Source organism: Apodemus sylvaticus, chromosome 17 (assembly GCF_947179515.1).
Source record: "Apodemus sylvaticus chromosome 17, mApoSyl1.1, whole genome shotgun sequence".
NCBI classification, from domain to species: Eukaryota; Metazoa; Chordata; class Mammalia; order Rodentia; family Muridae; genus Apodemus; species Apodemus sylvaticus.
In genome coordinates, this window is record NC_067488.1 from 50,925,219 (window position 1) to 50,939,474 (window position 14,256).

A 14,256-nucleotide genomic window follows, 5' to 3' on the forward strand; every position below is an offset into this window, starting at 1 on the left:
ACAGTCCTTCGGCCTGTCCCTTATAAAGGACAGTGTTGGGTTACAGTGTCAGAGGGCTCAAGAAGACTTCCAAGTCTAGACTCCATTCCTTTCTGAAGAAATAAGATACTGAACTTGATACCAACCTAGCTATTCCCCCTCATCCCTCTCTCTCCTCCTTTGTCCTTGTATCTGACTGAGACACAGCCCTCAAGGACAAGGCATCACGCAAACTACTGTCTTCAAACCCTGGCGGGTACCTCGGGACTTTGTCAACAACAGGGAGGTTGCCTCTGGCTTGTCTTGCATTGCTCCTGCCAGCAACTGGCCTGTGCTCTCTAAGACAGCTACACTGCTGTTAGACAGGTCAGAGCCAGAGTTTGACTGGTGCTCCCTGTCCCTCCCAGGTGTTCCTGCATGAGGCCACTGTGCGCCTGATGGCAGGAGCCAGCCCCACCCGTACACACCAGCTGCTGGAGCACAGCCTACGGCGGCGTACCACTCAGAGCACCAAGCACGGTGAGTCCAGCAGCAAGCTGGCCAGAGGCCCGGTGTGGCCTTGCACTTGGGGAGCAGAGAGGGTGGAGCCTTGGCATCTGGCAGCGTTACCACACACTGCGTGACTCTACGAAGTGGGGTGGGAACAAAAGGACTTGGTGGGCAGCAGGAATCTTGTTAGCTGCATAATGAAGATACCACTCTAAAAACTTAGGACGTCTCCCGGTGCAGGGGCAGGCAGAAGTTGCATGGGTTTGACTATCTCAGCCCACTCAGTTGCCAGGTTCATCTCCTGCCCTTTGAGAAGGACAGGGAAAGGAGCAGAGCACACCTCCACAGGACGAGGGGGTTGCTCCACAAATGAGGCCGTAGGAACTCCTTGGGACAGTGCTTATGTAAATCTCATTCCCACAGGAGAGCTAGACACCTGGCCTGGCCAACGAGAGAGAGCTACTGCCATCCTGCTGGCCTGCCGCCATCTTCCCCTCTCTTTCCTGTCTTCCCCGGGCCAGCGGGCAGTGCTGCTGGCTGAAGCTGCCCGCACCCTGGAGAAGGTGGGTGACCGCCGCTCCTGCAGTGACTGCCAGCACATGATTGTGAAGCTGGGCGGTGGCACTGCCATCGCTGCCTCCTGACCCCCGTCTGGGGCCCGGTCCGCTTCCTTCCACCCGTGTCTCTTTCTCCCGGGATCGTCCCTCTGTCTCCCAGCCTGTCTCCCCATCTGTTTTTCTCCCTCCTCCGAGAGCTGTGAGGATGAAGGCAAGACTGATCTCTGAGCTGTTACCTGCCAAGGCGCGTGGATCTTTTCGGGCCAGTAGGACCATGGGCGACGATCCTTAAACCTGCTGTGGTAAATCCATGGTCTGAGCCCAGCTGGGCTGAGAAGACAGATAGCCCATGCAGGAATGGGGTGCTCTCCTCACTTGAAAAGCAACGTGGGGTGCTACCGAGCCCCCTCCTAGCCCTTTAGCGACTGTCTCCTTTCTGCCTCTGGTTGTCTTTGTTCTGTTTCGTTTCTGTCTTTGTTTTTAATCAGGCTTTCTCTGGGAACTAGGTCTCTACACCAGAGAGCATTTTGCATTCTGGACTTGTCTGACACGCCCCTTTTATACAGATGTTTTTATATGTGTGTGCTTGGGCCTGCCGTGATACAGGGCAAAGTTGCTGTGGCATCTCTGTTCCTCTCTCTGGGTCTGCACTCCCTCCCTGTGCCTAAGCCTGTTAACCTTGTTTGTTTTTTTTTTTTTTTTTTCATCCTTACAAGGGACAGCCAGGGAGGGAGGCAGCCCAGCCCTGGGGAGGTGGGCGGGAGGCAGGGGCAGGTCTAGGGATGGGTAAAAAATAATGTCAGCATTGTTTTTTTAATTTTTTAAAAAATAAATGGTATCTTATTTAATTGTCCTGTTCCTTCCCCACTCCTCCACCCCGAGATGGCCGCCTGAGCTCAGGGTAGGCCCATGGGGCTGGGCAGGATGAGGCCACCACTGGGCCTGAGGTCCAGTGGTCATCAGCATGATTTACTTGTTCCCTCCCCCACTCTTACTCCCGTCTCCCATAGAAGTGTATTTTTATCCCTAATTCCTGTCTGAATAAGCCAGGGTGGCAGACACTGCTCTCAAACCTTCCCCCAGAAACCAGCCTCTCATTTTTAGGGTGGGCAGTAGGAATCGGGTCTCTTGCCTTGAGATGGGGGGAAGTCCTAGGAAGAAGAGAGGTCCTGCTTTTGCGGACTGCTAGGCTCAGGGCTTCCTGAGAGACTTGAGAGGAATTGTCTCTCCTCGTGCTTCTCAGCCCTTCAAGCTGTTTGAAGCAGAGAGTAGGTGGGGTGGGCCCTTCCGGTGCTTAGACCCCACCTACTCTGCCTTCCACCTCTCCCCAGCCATCACTGTAATTTATGGCCCCTGCCGTGGGGTACCCTAGCCCTTGTGTCTGTGTATATACTGTGCCTTTTCTCCTAGTCGAGGGGTGGGGGGTTGGTTTTTCACTGAACAGGGGATACACCAATGTCTTCGTCAATGTTGAAACATTCACCATGTGCTGGACATAGGTTTTCAATAAACAGATTGGTACCACCTAACACAAGGTTGTGTGAGTCTGTAGTATTACCATTACGTTGATTTAACCAAATGACTGCATTTCTTGGCCAGCAGTGAGCTAGGGACTGTGGAGGTGGGGGGACAGCTAGATAGCCGCAGTCTGGTGGCCTTTTCTTGATCACAGGTATACCTGACACACTCTAGGGATGGGGAAGAGTCTGGGATAAAAGGGCTTTATCCAGATTCCAGCTCCTTGCCTGGTGCTCGGCTGGCTGGCTGGCTGGCTGGCTGGCTAGTTGGTAGTAGCAATTCTTAGGAACTTGAGGTGTGAAGTCACTCCCCCACCAGGTGGGCCTTTGCTTCATTTCCACTTCCTATAGGCGGGGTCCTCAGCATCCCCCTGCCCCCCTTCTGGCCACATTTAAGGATGTCCTGGTATTTCCGAGCTGAGTCACTTTGATGAACTGGCCCTGACTCCACGTGCGTATATGAGGCTTGCTGCCCAGGCGATAGCAGTGTGACATACAAGAAGTACCAGGGTACAGTAAATGCTCTGTGAGCCTGGTGAGAGGCCGGTGGCGCGGCCACACAGAGTATTTGAGCCTTTAGAAGTGGAATGGAAGGTTCCATCTGAGAATGAGCCTGAATCCCTTCATCAGGCCAACAAACAGCCCTGAACCACACTCCTTCCTAAAAGGCCTTAACTGCAGACTGCACTGCCCAGAGGTTGGTGCGGCCAGGAGGGGCCACCTGCACCACCATCCCTCAAGTCCGCATTGCAGTGGTGGCCATTGTCCTCTGCCTCTGCCTCAGCATCACCCCAGTGCAGACCTCAGGCCAGGTGTGTAGGTCCCAAAACCTTAATTTCTTTATCTGCAGACAGCCCCGTAGATCTCTTCCCGTTAAATAAGAAACAGTAACATATGGTGGCTGTTGTTCAGACAGTAAGTATACCATCCCCAGGGACACAGGGAGTGGTATCGTTGAGGTCATATACCTCACCTTGGCTGTAGCCACACAACCTAGAACATGAAACTGAGGAACTTGCAGCAATGCAAACAGGCGCTGACAGTACCCTGGACCCCAGCCAGGTACTGGGAGCCTCGGGCAGGAAGCGGGAGGGAGCTGGCGGAGCCAAGCCTGTGCAGTGGGAGCACCCCAAGGGGGGGGGGGCATTGCTAGGCTCCCATTTCCAACATCTCCATCCCCCTTAACCCAGAGCAGCTCCTGGGAGGAGCCTCCTCTACCCTGAGCACCAGATGTCCAGGTGGCCCACGCCCATTAGGGGGGTGGCCCTGAGCCAATCTGGCCAAGCAGCCTGCAAGCCAGGAGCCGGCCCAGGGCCAGACTATGTCAATGAGGATCAGCCAGGCTGGGCTAACTCAGAACTGTTGAGTGAGAGATCAGCTGCAGGGTGGGAAGGGGGCTAGCCTCTGGTAGAGCACATGAACCCTCACAGGGGTAGCAAGCTCTCTCTCCCCTGAACCCAGACCTTTGAATGACTATGCCTCCATCTGCTCTGAGCAGTGTTTGGCATTCAACCCAGCCATCCTCTCTGGCCACAGTCTCTCTGGTTTGCACTGCTGTCCAGTCAATGACTGACGATCCCCTTGGGACTGGAACCACATTAGAGGGTTTATTTACACAGGTAAGGATAGCCCTACATTCCCAAGGACAGAACACCTGGCCCTACCCTTTTGGCCCTTTAGCCACAGGCTCCAAATGTCCTCATTCCTGTTTGGATTGAAGCCTGCACCGCAACTCCACGACCTGGGGCCCAGGACCCTGCAGAAGGCTCCAGTGGTTCCGCTTTAGACAGTGACCTCGGCTTTGCTGTTGGTGCTCAGATGCCGGGGCCCTCTGCTGGAAAAGCTCGCGGGCTGCGCGCTGAAGGCCTCGGGCAGCTTCTCCACGCTGAACTGACGCCGCGGCGCGTGGCCGGGCCGCCGGGGCGCCGGGGAGACCTGAGCCACCAAATGGCTACGGGGAAGCGGCCTCGCGGGGCGGCCCGCGGTCCAGGCGGCATAAGGAACCGACGAGACGGGGCCGGCTGGAGGGACGTAACCCGGAGGGGCCCAGGGACAGGCGTCGAGCAGCGCGGGCAGGTCCTCCGGAGGCCGGGGCGCCCGCGCAGGGAGGGTCCGCGGGCCCGTCTCGGTAGAAGGAAAACGTTGATAGAAGTCCTGGGGTGCAGCCTCTGCGCGGGGTGGGAGTAGGGGGGACAGGGCGAAGCGCCAGTCAGGCTCGGCACCTGCTTTAGGTGATGGGGGCGGGTCAGCGGGCTGGGGAGGGAGCCGATTGGCTGGTTGGGCACGTCCTGAACCCGGATTGGTCAAGCGGGCGCCCTTTTGCGGTGGCAAAGGTAGTATCCCTGGGGATCTGGCGGCTGTCACAAACACCTCACCTGTCGCCTTGAGCGCAGCTGCTTTGAGGGTAGCAAACTTGGCGTAGTCAGGCTGCAAAGTCAGGCTGCCTCCACCCTGCAGCCTCGGGCCGCGCGGGGGTCCCGGGGTGGCGGACCCCAGAGGCGCATTATTGAGGCGTTTCTTGTCTGGAGGGGAAAGTGAGTGTAAAGGGAAAAAAAAAAGCTGAGCTCGACGGCGGCGCCACCGCTTTTCAACGCCCCGCCCTCCCCCACTGTAGCTCCGGGCAGCTTGGGGGGAGTAGATGGCTCTCCAGAACGTCCCTGCTTAGCTCAGAAGAAAAAGGTAAACAATGGCAGCGAGTCCTGAGGGGGTGCTACCCTAATGGATGGCTCCCTAGATAGCAAGCCGCTAAATCCCGCGCCACGGAGATGGAGGGGCACTGAACCCCAGAATCCGACGTGTAGCAGGTGGGGGAACCACTACGCAACACCCAGGGGTGGCTTCCTGATCCACAAGCCAGAACAACCTAACAGCCCTAGCGAGCGAGCGTATCTTGAAACTGAAGCCTTTCTCATAGCATCGGTTGCCCAGGAGACAGGAGACTACCGGATGGTTCCTCTCCGCCCGAAGGCTTGTCCAGACCCTCATCCCGCTTCTACACATTTACATATGACAGGTAGCAGTTCCACGTAACTCCCCAGCCAGTGAACCACCTCCCCTTACCCCCTCCCGCCCACACCAATGCTCATTTAACACGTGCTCACCTGTGCTGTTGTGGGGGGAACCCCGGAGAACACCGTCACCCATTTGTACCTGGACGCAGTTACCCAAGGGTGGACCAAGAGGCGGAGGCAGTGGTTCTTGGGGGCCTGGCTGCTTGAGAAGTTCTGTCAGTGTCCTGTGGAGACAGAAAGATGTGGAGGGGACTTGCAGCTTCTGCCAGGTTCTAACCTTATCAAAGGCTAGCCATAGTCACCATGGTCTCGCCTTGTTTTTTTAGTTTTATTATTTTATGTATATGGATATTTTGCCTGCGTGAATATCTTTGTACCACATGCATGCCTGGTGCTCTCAGAGGCCAGATGAGGACATAAGATTCTTGGAACTGCCGGGCGGTGGTGGCGCACACCTTTAATCCCAGCACTCTGGGAGGCAGAGGCAGGTGGATTTCTGAGTTCGAGGCCAGCCTGGTCTACAGAGTGAGTTCCAGAATAGCCAGGGCTACACAGAGAAGCCCTGTTTTGAAAAACCAAAAACCAAACCAAAACAAAACAAAAAAGATTCTTAGAACTGGGGTTACAGACGCTCATAAGCCAGTGGGGTCTCAACCTTCCTAAAGCTGCAACAGTTTACACTTCCTCATGTTGTGATGGCCCCGGACTATGAAATTATCTTCATTGCTACTTCATAATTGTAATTTTGCTACTGTTATGAATCATAATGTAAATATCTGTGTTATTTAATAGCCTGTGAATGGGTCATTTGACTCACTCACACACACACACACACACACACACACACACACACGCACACACACACACAGGAGTCATGGCCCACAGGTTGGGAACCACTGTCAAAAGCCAACATGTGGCTGCTGGGTTGTTTTGGGGTTTTTTTGTTTTTGTTTTTGAGACAGGGTTTCTCTGTGTAGCCCTGGCTGTCCTGGAACTCAACTCTGTAGATCAGGCTGGCCTTGAACTCAGACATCCGCCTGCCTCTGAAGCTAGTATTCTTAATGGCTAAGTCCTCTCTCCAGTCCCCAGTGGTCTCGATTCGTGTCTCTGGGTAGTTCTTTCAACCTCTCGGTCCTCCCTTCTGTTCTTTCTAGTGACCTCGGGTAACTCAGTCCTCCTACCCAGCATGGCCTGCCTCACTTAAAGCCCTAAGATGGCCATCTCCCAAAGCAGGTCGGGAAACGAATAAGGTCAGACATAACTAGGGCCACCTCCTGTTCCCGAGGCTCCTTCCTGTAGTTCACTCTTCAAGATCCTCCCCATTGAGCCTCCTGTCCCAGCTCTCCCCATCCAGGATCCTCCTCCTCCTCCTCTTCTCTTCCTCCTCCTCCTCCTCCACCTCTTCCTCCTCCTCTTCCTCCTCCTCTTCCTCCTCTCATCTTCTTATTCATTCAAATGCCACCGGAGTCCCTCCTCTAAGATCCCTTTACCTGTATTATGTACTCCTGCAGTGTGGGCTTCTGCCCGGCCTGGGGCCTAGCTGGCATACGGACAAGGAAGGCAGACAACAAGGAAAACATGGACGCCATGGAGAGCCCTCTGTGGCAGCCCAAAACCCAAAAGCTGTATGACCTTGGGCAGCTGCCTCCCTGGGTACCCAGAACACCCAGCCCCCACCAGCTGTGACAGTGTCTGGCTGAGCCTTCCCCACAGGCAGCCCAGCCTTCAGCCCAGCTGCCTGCGGTACCCAGAAGCCATGATTTTCTCCCACTCGGCCTGACCCTCCTTCCGGGGCTGAGTTACGGCTGATTGATGAAGAGGCACACTGGGAGACACCTGAAGTGACTCAGGATCAGCTAGCTGCAAGGTGGCGAGGTCTAAAAGGGTCTGCAGGCTGCCTACGATGACCTCGCCTTTCCCAGTCCTAGCCTACCACAGGGCAAACACTGATAACTCAGTTCTGTGGAGGAAAGGAGGGACCCTCATGCCTCTGGGCCTTTGTACAGATTCTCCAAGGCCTGACTCCAGTCCCCTCCGACCCCTCCAGCCATTCTTCCCTAGTCATCAGCATCAGATGGCAAAATTAAAGAGAAACTTGGGCAGGGGGTTCAGAACGCACCTGCTTAGAAGCCCAAAGAACAGAGTCAAGGAAATGGTTGTGTGCCTACAACCAAACCCGGGCTTGCTTGCAGGCGGAGCTTTGCAAATGAACAAGCTAGCTATTGACTAGCCCAGCCACCCCTATACTCCAGTGGGTCTCTGGCTCACACTGCCTCTCTGGCCTCCCTCCCCACTGCTACCTTCGTCCTGTATGGGAGATCCTACATTCAGAGGCTGAGCCTCTGCCCCTGCAGCATTCAGAAGCCCCTGCTAACTCCCTCTGCAAGTCAGTGGTTTCAAAGATACACAAGGTCCCAGCTCCATTTCTGCCCTCCAGGTGTCTGGAAGGCAGCTACTCTCATGATCCGCCCCTGTGCACATCTGGTACACCAGGTGTGTATTGCAGGGGGGAGGGGCGGCTCTTTATTGTCACTCCCACTTGCAGCCTGTTGCATGTGATGCCAACAGTCTATCTTCTGAGAGAACAGAAGCAGGGCAGGGGATTTGTTGCGGGGCTTAAGTGGAGGTGGTCCAGCCAGGGTCAGGACAGAATCTCAGCTCCCAGCGGTCCCATTCGGCTGACAACTCAAAATAAGCTCAAAACTTAGCCAGCATCTGGCAGGTCTCTAAAACACAGGTCCGCATCCCACCACCACACTCCTATTCTGAGCAGCTGGAAAGCCAGACCTTTGGGAAAGCCAGACTATTGGGGAGGGGATGCTTCTGAAATTTCAAGGAATGAAGGTCAGGTTTGAGTCACACTGGGTTGGGGAAATGGATGGAGGTGGGAGGAGGGCGGGAGCGGGAGACGCAGCAGGGGAACCAGTCAAGCATCCTATCCCTTCCCTAAGCCCACCACCACCCTTAGAACTGCCCCAGTCCAGTGTCCTTCCTGACCATCGTCCGTGCCCCCCTCCCGTGGACACCGACTTTTTGTCTTCCGCAGAGGAGGTTAGAGCCACAAGGAGGATCCAGAACCCAGCATAGATAGGCAGGGAAGGTCAAGGGAGAGAGGGCTATCAGGTATCTCCCTCTGTGAAGCAGAGACAGGGAGATAGAGGCCCAGAAGAACAAAATAAAACCAAACAAAACAACGAGAAAGGAGCTGCGGAGAGGCCGAGGTAAAATTTAGAGGGTCCAGAAGGATGCAGGTGCAGTGAAATTTGGACCCAGCTAGGGACAGTGACGACCAGACCGGCGGGCAGGCAAGCGGGCTCACTCACCTGGTCACTGTGCGCCGAGCGCGGGGGCTGTGCGCTCTCTCCAGGCCCAGGCGCGCCCCGATGCCGACCAGCACGAGGAGCGCGGCGACACCGCACACCGCGTAGACCGCAGTGTGGCTGCGCTCGCGGGCCGGGTCGCGCGGGGCGGCGGTGTCACGGGCGCGGGCCGGCGGGCGGCCCGTCTGCACCCAGGCCGGCGTGTCGTAGTTGGAGCAGCGGCTCTGGTCCAGGCGGCGCGGGCCGTCGTGGCAACAGAAGCGGTAGCCGCACGTGCCGCAGCAGAAGCTGTAGACGCCCGAGCTGCAGTTGAAGGGCGGGTCCCACTGGCCCATCACGTCGTAATAGCCGCGGCAGCGGTCGCCTCCCGCCGGTGCCACGGTGCCGGACGCTGCGGTCTCCTGCTCCTCGGGAGTCCCCGCGCGGCCCGACGGCGACCCCGCCAGCAGCAGCGCCAGCCGGAGCGCGAGCGGGAGCCCATGCGGGCGCCGGCCACAGCGCTGTCCCCGCGCCCCAGCGCGCTCCATGCGGCCCGCTCCTCCTGCTATTGCGCCCGGCGCATGGCTCGGCGCGTGGCCGCTCTGCCGGGCTCCCCCAGCCCTTCGGGACCGGTCGCCCGGCTGCCCGCGCTGGCTCCGGGCCGACGCCTCCTGGTGCGTCCGCGGTTCCAGACACAAGTGAGCTCGGTGTGGAGTACGCGGGGCTGGATCTCCCGGTGTGCGAGTTCTCCTCCGGGGCTCACCTCGGACTGCGCACAGTGGAGGCGGGCGGCGGATGCTTGCCTGCACCGTCCCCGGCTCCCTCTGGTCCCGGCGGGCGGGCGGGCGGGGCCTGGGTCGTTCAGAGACTGCGCCGGGCGGCGGGTCGCCGGACACCTCTGCCTTCCCGCCGCCCGCTCCGCGGTGCCCGCGCTTTGGCTCTGGCTCTGGCTCCGGCTCCGGGCGCGGGCTCGGCGCGGGCTCGGGCGGGCGGGAGAGGGAGCGAGGGGAGGAGGGCGGGAGGTAGGCAGAACCAGGGGAGGAGCGCGGCCGCTGCGCTGGGAAGGAGGGGTTCTGTAAGGCCAGTGCAGCGAGCGCGCCCCACCAGGGACCCTCTCCAAGACCTCCCTCAAATTGTTGTCGGAATTGGGCCCTTGAGGGGGCTCAGCTCAAAGCTCTGGGGACTCGGATCTTAGCAGCCTTGGATGAGCAATTCTGCTTTTTAAGGAAGGGGACAGAGGCATAGAGATCAAAGCAGCCTGGAATTCACTGGGAAGACACACACACACACACGACCCAATGTTCCATCCCTGTGTTTGTTCTGGCCGTGACATGAATGAAGAAGACATTTCTCCTTCCACAATAAGGACCCCCAACACAAAAATGAGAGTCAAGCCTTAATCAAACCCTCTCTGGTCTGCCGCAGAGCATGTGCCCTGATTCTAAAACCTGGACATTTGGCTGGGGTCCTAGGATGTCCCAGTTCTGAGAACAGTCTGGCCAGAGCCCTCAAGTGGTCGGCTCCCCTCCCGAGCCTCTGCCTTAGAAGACTGAGCAGGTCCTGGGGACCAGGCCAGTTGTCTGTCCTGGTCTCTGGCTCCCTGGGACTCCCAGGTCCTTTTGCAAGCTTAGGGGAAGAACGACAAGGCGTGGCTCAGTGTCCCCCTTCCACCACGCCCCGCTGAGCTGGTAAGGAGAAGGTGACCCTGATGTCAGTCATTGCCTCTCCCTGCCTCAGTTGCTACTGTTAAAGGTCAAAAGGTCTTCATGGTGCGCGCAGTGGCATGACAGTACTGAAGACTTGTGGAGCAGCTGAAGCAGGAAGACCGCTTGGGCTCACAACGTTGACAAGCCGGGGCAATACGGTGACACCCTGTCTCAAAAAGTAAGCAGAACAAAATAGTGTCCTTTCACACACTAAGGATGAAGCAGGAGGATTCCTTGAGGCTAAATTGATCTAAATCAGGGGTTCTTGACCTTCCTAATACTGCAACCCTGTAATACAGTTCCTCATGGTGACCCCCCACCATTAAAATGTGTAAGTGTTCCTTTGTAACTGTAATTTTGCTACTGTGATGAATCGTAATGTAAATATCTGATGTGTAGGGTATTCATCCCAGTTTGAGAACCACAGGTCTACACAGTGAGTTCCAGGCTAGCCGAGTCTTTATTGGAAAAGTCTGTTTCAAGAAAAGAAAGAAGGAAGGAAGGAAAGCTGACAGTTTGGTTTTGGTAGTGCATACCTGTAGACTTGAGGATTAGGAATTGAAGACCAGCTCCAACCACATGAGCCCCTATCTCAAACACACACACACACACACACACACACACAAAAACAAAAACAATCCTTCTCCTCCCCCACCCCACCCCCAAAAAAACCCAGTGAAATAAATCAAGACCTTTCTCTGAAGGGCAGGGTCATAATCCATTCTTTCCAGGAGGTAGAGATTACCTCTCATTGTCCAGATGGGGACACCAGGAGGACAAGGGCTAGGTTTCCAATTCAACTCTCTGTCCCCAGCTCAGCTCAGGTGCCTGTCAATATCTGCTGAACAAAACAGTGAAACGATACTTGCTTCTAACTCCTGTTTGATGGAGAATTTAGCTGCTCTAGGGCTCTTTCTTCTCTTTTCCACCTCTCCTCCTCCGGAGCCTGGAATCAGCTTATGAAAGTGGAGGGTGTGAGAGAGGAAGAGGAAGGATTTACATCCTAAGGAGGATCGAGTCCTGTTGTGTGAGATGAGGGGTATGTGAGGTATTAGGGTTAAGGCTGGAAGGAGGGTAACCACCCCCACCCCCCAGGCTGTCTCTGTTCACCCTGGCTAAAAATGATCCCTTCCCCTTCCCGTACACATGCACACATACCCATGGAATTCCCAATCCAGTCCTGAAGACCCCATTCCCATTAAAAGACTTTCTACATTGTCATTTAGAAAAGGGGCACAGAGCCGGGCAGTGGTGGCACACACCCAGCTCTTTAATCCCAACACTTGGGAGGCAGAGGCAGGTAGATTTCTGAGTTCAAGGCCAGCCTGGTCTACAGAGTGAGTTCCAGAACAGCCAAGGCTATACAGAGAAACCCTGTCTCAAAAAAACAAAACAAAACAAAGGTGGGGGTGCAGAACAAGATGGACAGAGACATGAAGTACTTTAATCCTATCAGCCACCAAAGGGCACAGCACACATCACAGACTATGTCATGATTTGTTTGTCACTCTGATCGGCACCTCCTAGCTGTGCTTTCTGACGCATCCTTCTCTGCTTCCTTCTCTGGCCTTCCTAAGGATGGAGCAATGGCCACCCACTGTGCTGTGTACAGTAGGTTCGTGTCGCTCTGCCAAGCTACCTTGGGGTTTGGGGGGATTCTGAGGGTGCCCTCCCTCCATCCCCATCTCTGAGCGGTACTTTGGAACTGTGTCAATCTCCCAATGTACAGAGTCTCCCGTGGTCGCATCTCTTCTAGGGTCTTCTCCCTATCACCTTGGCATTGCGGTGACCCCTTGTTGACCTGTTTCCATTGGTCCAGTGAAGGAGCCGATTCCAGCTCCCCATCCTATGCAGGGACTGATTCCAAACCTCACCCCATCCCCAGGTCTCTCCCCATCCTAGCCTGATTCTGTACGGTTGAGCCAACAATCGCAGGTGCCAACAACTACAGGGTCTGTGCCAAACCGTAGATGCCTGTCTGTGTGGACACATGGTCTTGGGGTGATGGGCAGCAGGGGGAGAGTAGCTAGAAGACACAGCTTGTCTTTGTTCTAGGGTCTGACCCTCCATGAGGCGCGGCGGATACTCCCACTCCAGGGGTGTGGCCGTGAGCTGGGCTAGGGGGTCTAGAGATAATTTAGCCCAGTGAAGGTGAGACCCCTTTACCCTGGACCCCAGGGTCTCTGAGCATGGCAAAGCTCTAGGGCACCCACCCCCTGTCTCTTCCCCTCCCAAGCCTGTGTCACCAAAAAATCGTCCATTGATCCAGGCTTAAAATAACCCCTGGCATCTGCGACGAGCCCCACGGGGCGGGCAAGAGGAGCCGAGCGTCTGCCTGAAGGGCACCCGCCCCGCCCCCAGTTCCCAGCGCTGGCAGCTGAGTGTGTGAGTGTGTGCAAGTGTGCAGGCAGGGTCGGAGGGTGCTCCTGGGTGTGAGTGGAGAGTGCATGTTGGGGGCAAGGGTGACTCCCGGGTGACTCCTGGGGCCATCACTGCACTGAGGGTTCACATGGGCATTTCCTTGCCTAACTCTGGCCGGGGGAGCCTGGGGGCTCCCGAAACTCTACAGACATCAGCAAAAGCAGCTGCTGGGCCTCCGTGTCTGCATCTTAAATGTTAGGTGACAAGTCTGTGGCTCTGGGCTCTGGACAGTTGTGGACAGGAAGGTTTGGAATTTACTAGACAGAAACCTAAGAACAGGAGCCGGAGAAGTGGCTTGCTCTGGATGGCACACAGCCAGAAAGGACCAGGGTCTGGCCTGGAGCCAGGCTCTGAGACCCCAGCCTGCCTTTGCAGCGCTAGAAGCCCCCTCTGTCCCAGGGAGGCGCTTCTTCCCCATGGTCTGCACATGGGCAGCCAGTGCAGAGGTCCACCCTTCAGCGGCTGTTGTTTCCCCTTTCTCCTGTTTCCTGCCCTCGTGATGATGCCCCTGTGTCACTGAGGACCTGTTACAATCCCTACTCTATGAGGGCCCGTCCATCCATCTTTTTTGACCTTAGTTTTCTCATCAGCAAGATGGGCAACTAGCAGTTTTTTAGTAGTAGTAGTTTAGTAGCTACAAGGAGAAGCAGAAAGGCCCCGACTGGAAACGTCCAGTATAGGCAACCACCTGGGAGAAGATGGTTGACATCAGATGCCACTCAAGTCAGAAGGTGACTCCTAAACTCACTGTCTTCCATTTCCCCCCAGAGATTCTGGGGATGTTAGACTCCCTGCTAGTGCAGATGCTGGCACCAGGAGGGGGTCTGGAGGGAGGGCCCTGGGCTGCCTTTGTCTCCTGAGAGAGGCAGCTCGTGACTCAGGCTCCAGCTGCCTGTGGGAGGGAGGGGGCGACCAGGCTCCTGAGGTCTCAAGGGAGCAGCAGGATTGGGGGGCTGGGCACTGCGACTCAGCCTGCTAGCCCCAATCCTCACCCTGTGTCCTGGCCTTTGCCGCCCCCACCCTCCTCGCTGCTCAGGTAACTCCTCTCCCTGTTTGCACCCGCTGTGTTAGTCCCCCCTTCACGATTCCCCCAGAGGCCAGAGCAGGGCTGGTGGAGGTTAGAGAGGGCGGCCAGGAGGTCAGGGAAGTCTTCGGTTCATGTCGCCCGTGTCTGGGGGGGCGGGGGGAGAGCAGTAACTCCCAGTCAGCTCAGAACGTGGGCTGTAGGGGTGTCCTGATCCCCCTCATTTGTACAGCATTCTAAAGTGTGTGATTCC

At 56.4% G+C, this 14,256-nt stretch overlaps 2 protein-coding genes across 2 annotated transcripts in view; one reads left to right on the forward strand and one right to left on the reverse strand.

The window, feature by feature from the left end:
* The window catches only part of Srebf2 (sterol regulatory element binding transcription factor 2), a 57,802-nt gene extending 55,929 nt beyond the window's left edge, over positions 1–1,873 (forward strand). Inside the window, exons 18-19 of the mRNA XM_052161690.1 lie at positions 387–498; positions 892–1,873. Of these exons, the coding sequence (XP_052017650.1) occupies positions 387–498; positions 892–1,112 (333 nt within the window). The 3' untranslated portion in view covers positions 1,113–1,873. The remainder of the gene's footprint in view (positions 1–386; positions 499–891) is intronic.
* A 2,250-nt stretch (positions 1,874–4,123) lies between these two features.
* On the reverse strand, positions 4,124–9,848 carry Shisa8 (shisa family member 8). The gene is made up of 4 exons (XM_052161418.1): positions 8,877–9,848; positions 5,644–5,777; positions 4,918–5,064; positions 4,124–4,710 (listed from the first exon to the last, which is right to left on the reverse strand). Exons 1-4 carry the CDS (start codon positions 9,398–9,400, stop codon positions 4,325–4,327), a joined length of 1,191 nt encoding a protein of 396 aa, XP_052017378.1. The 5' UTR covers positions 9,401–9,848; the 3' UTR covers positions 4,124–4,324.
* Between the last annotated feature and the right edge of the window lie 4,408 nt (positions 9,849–14,256).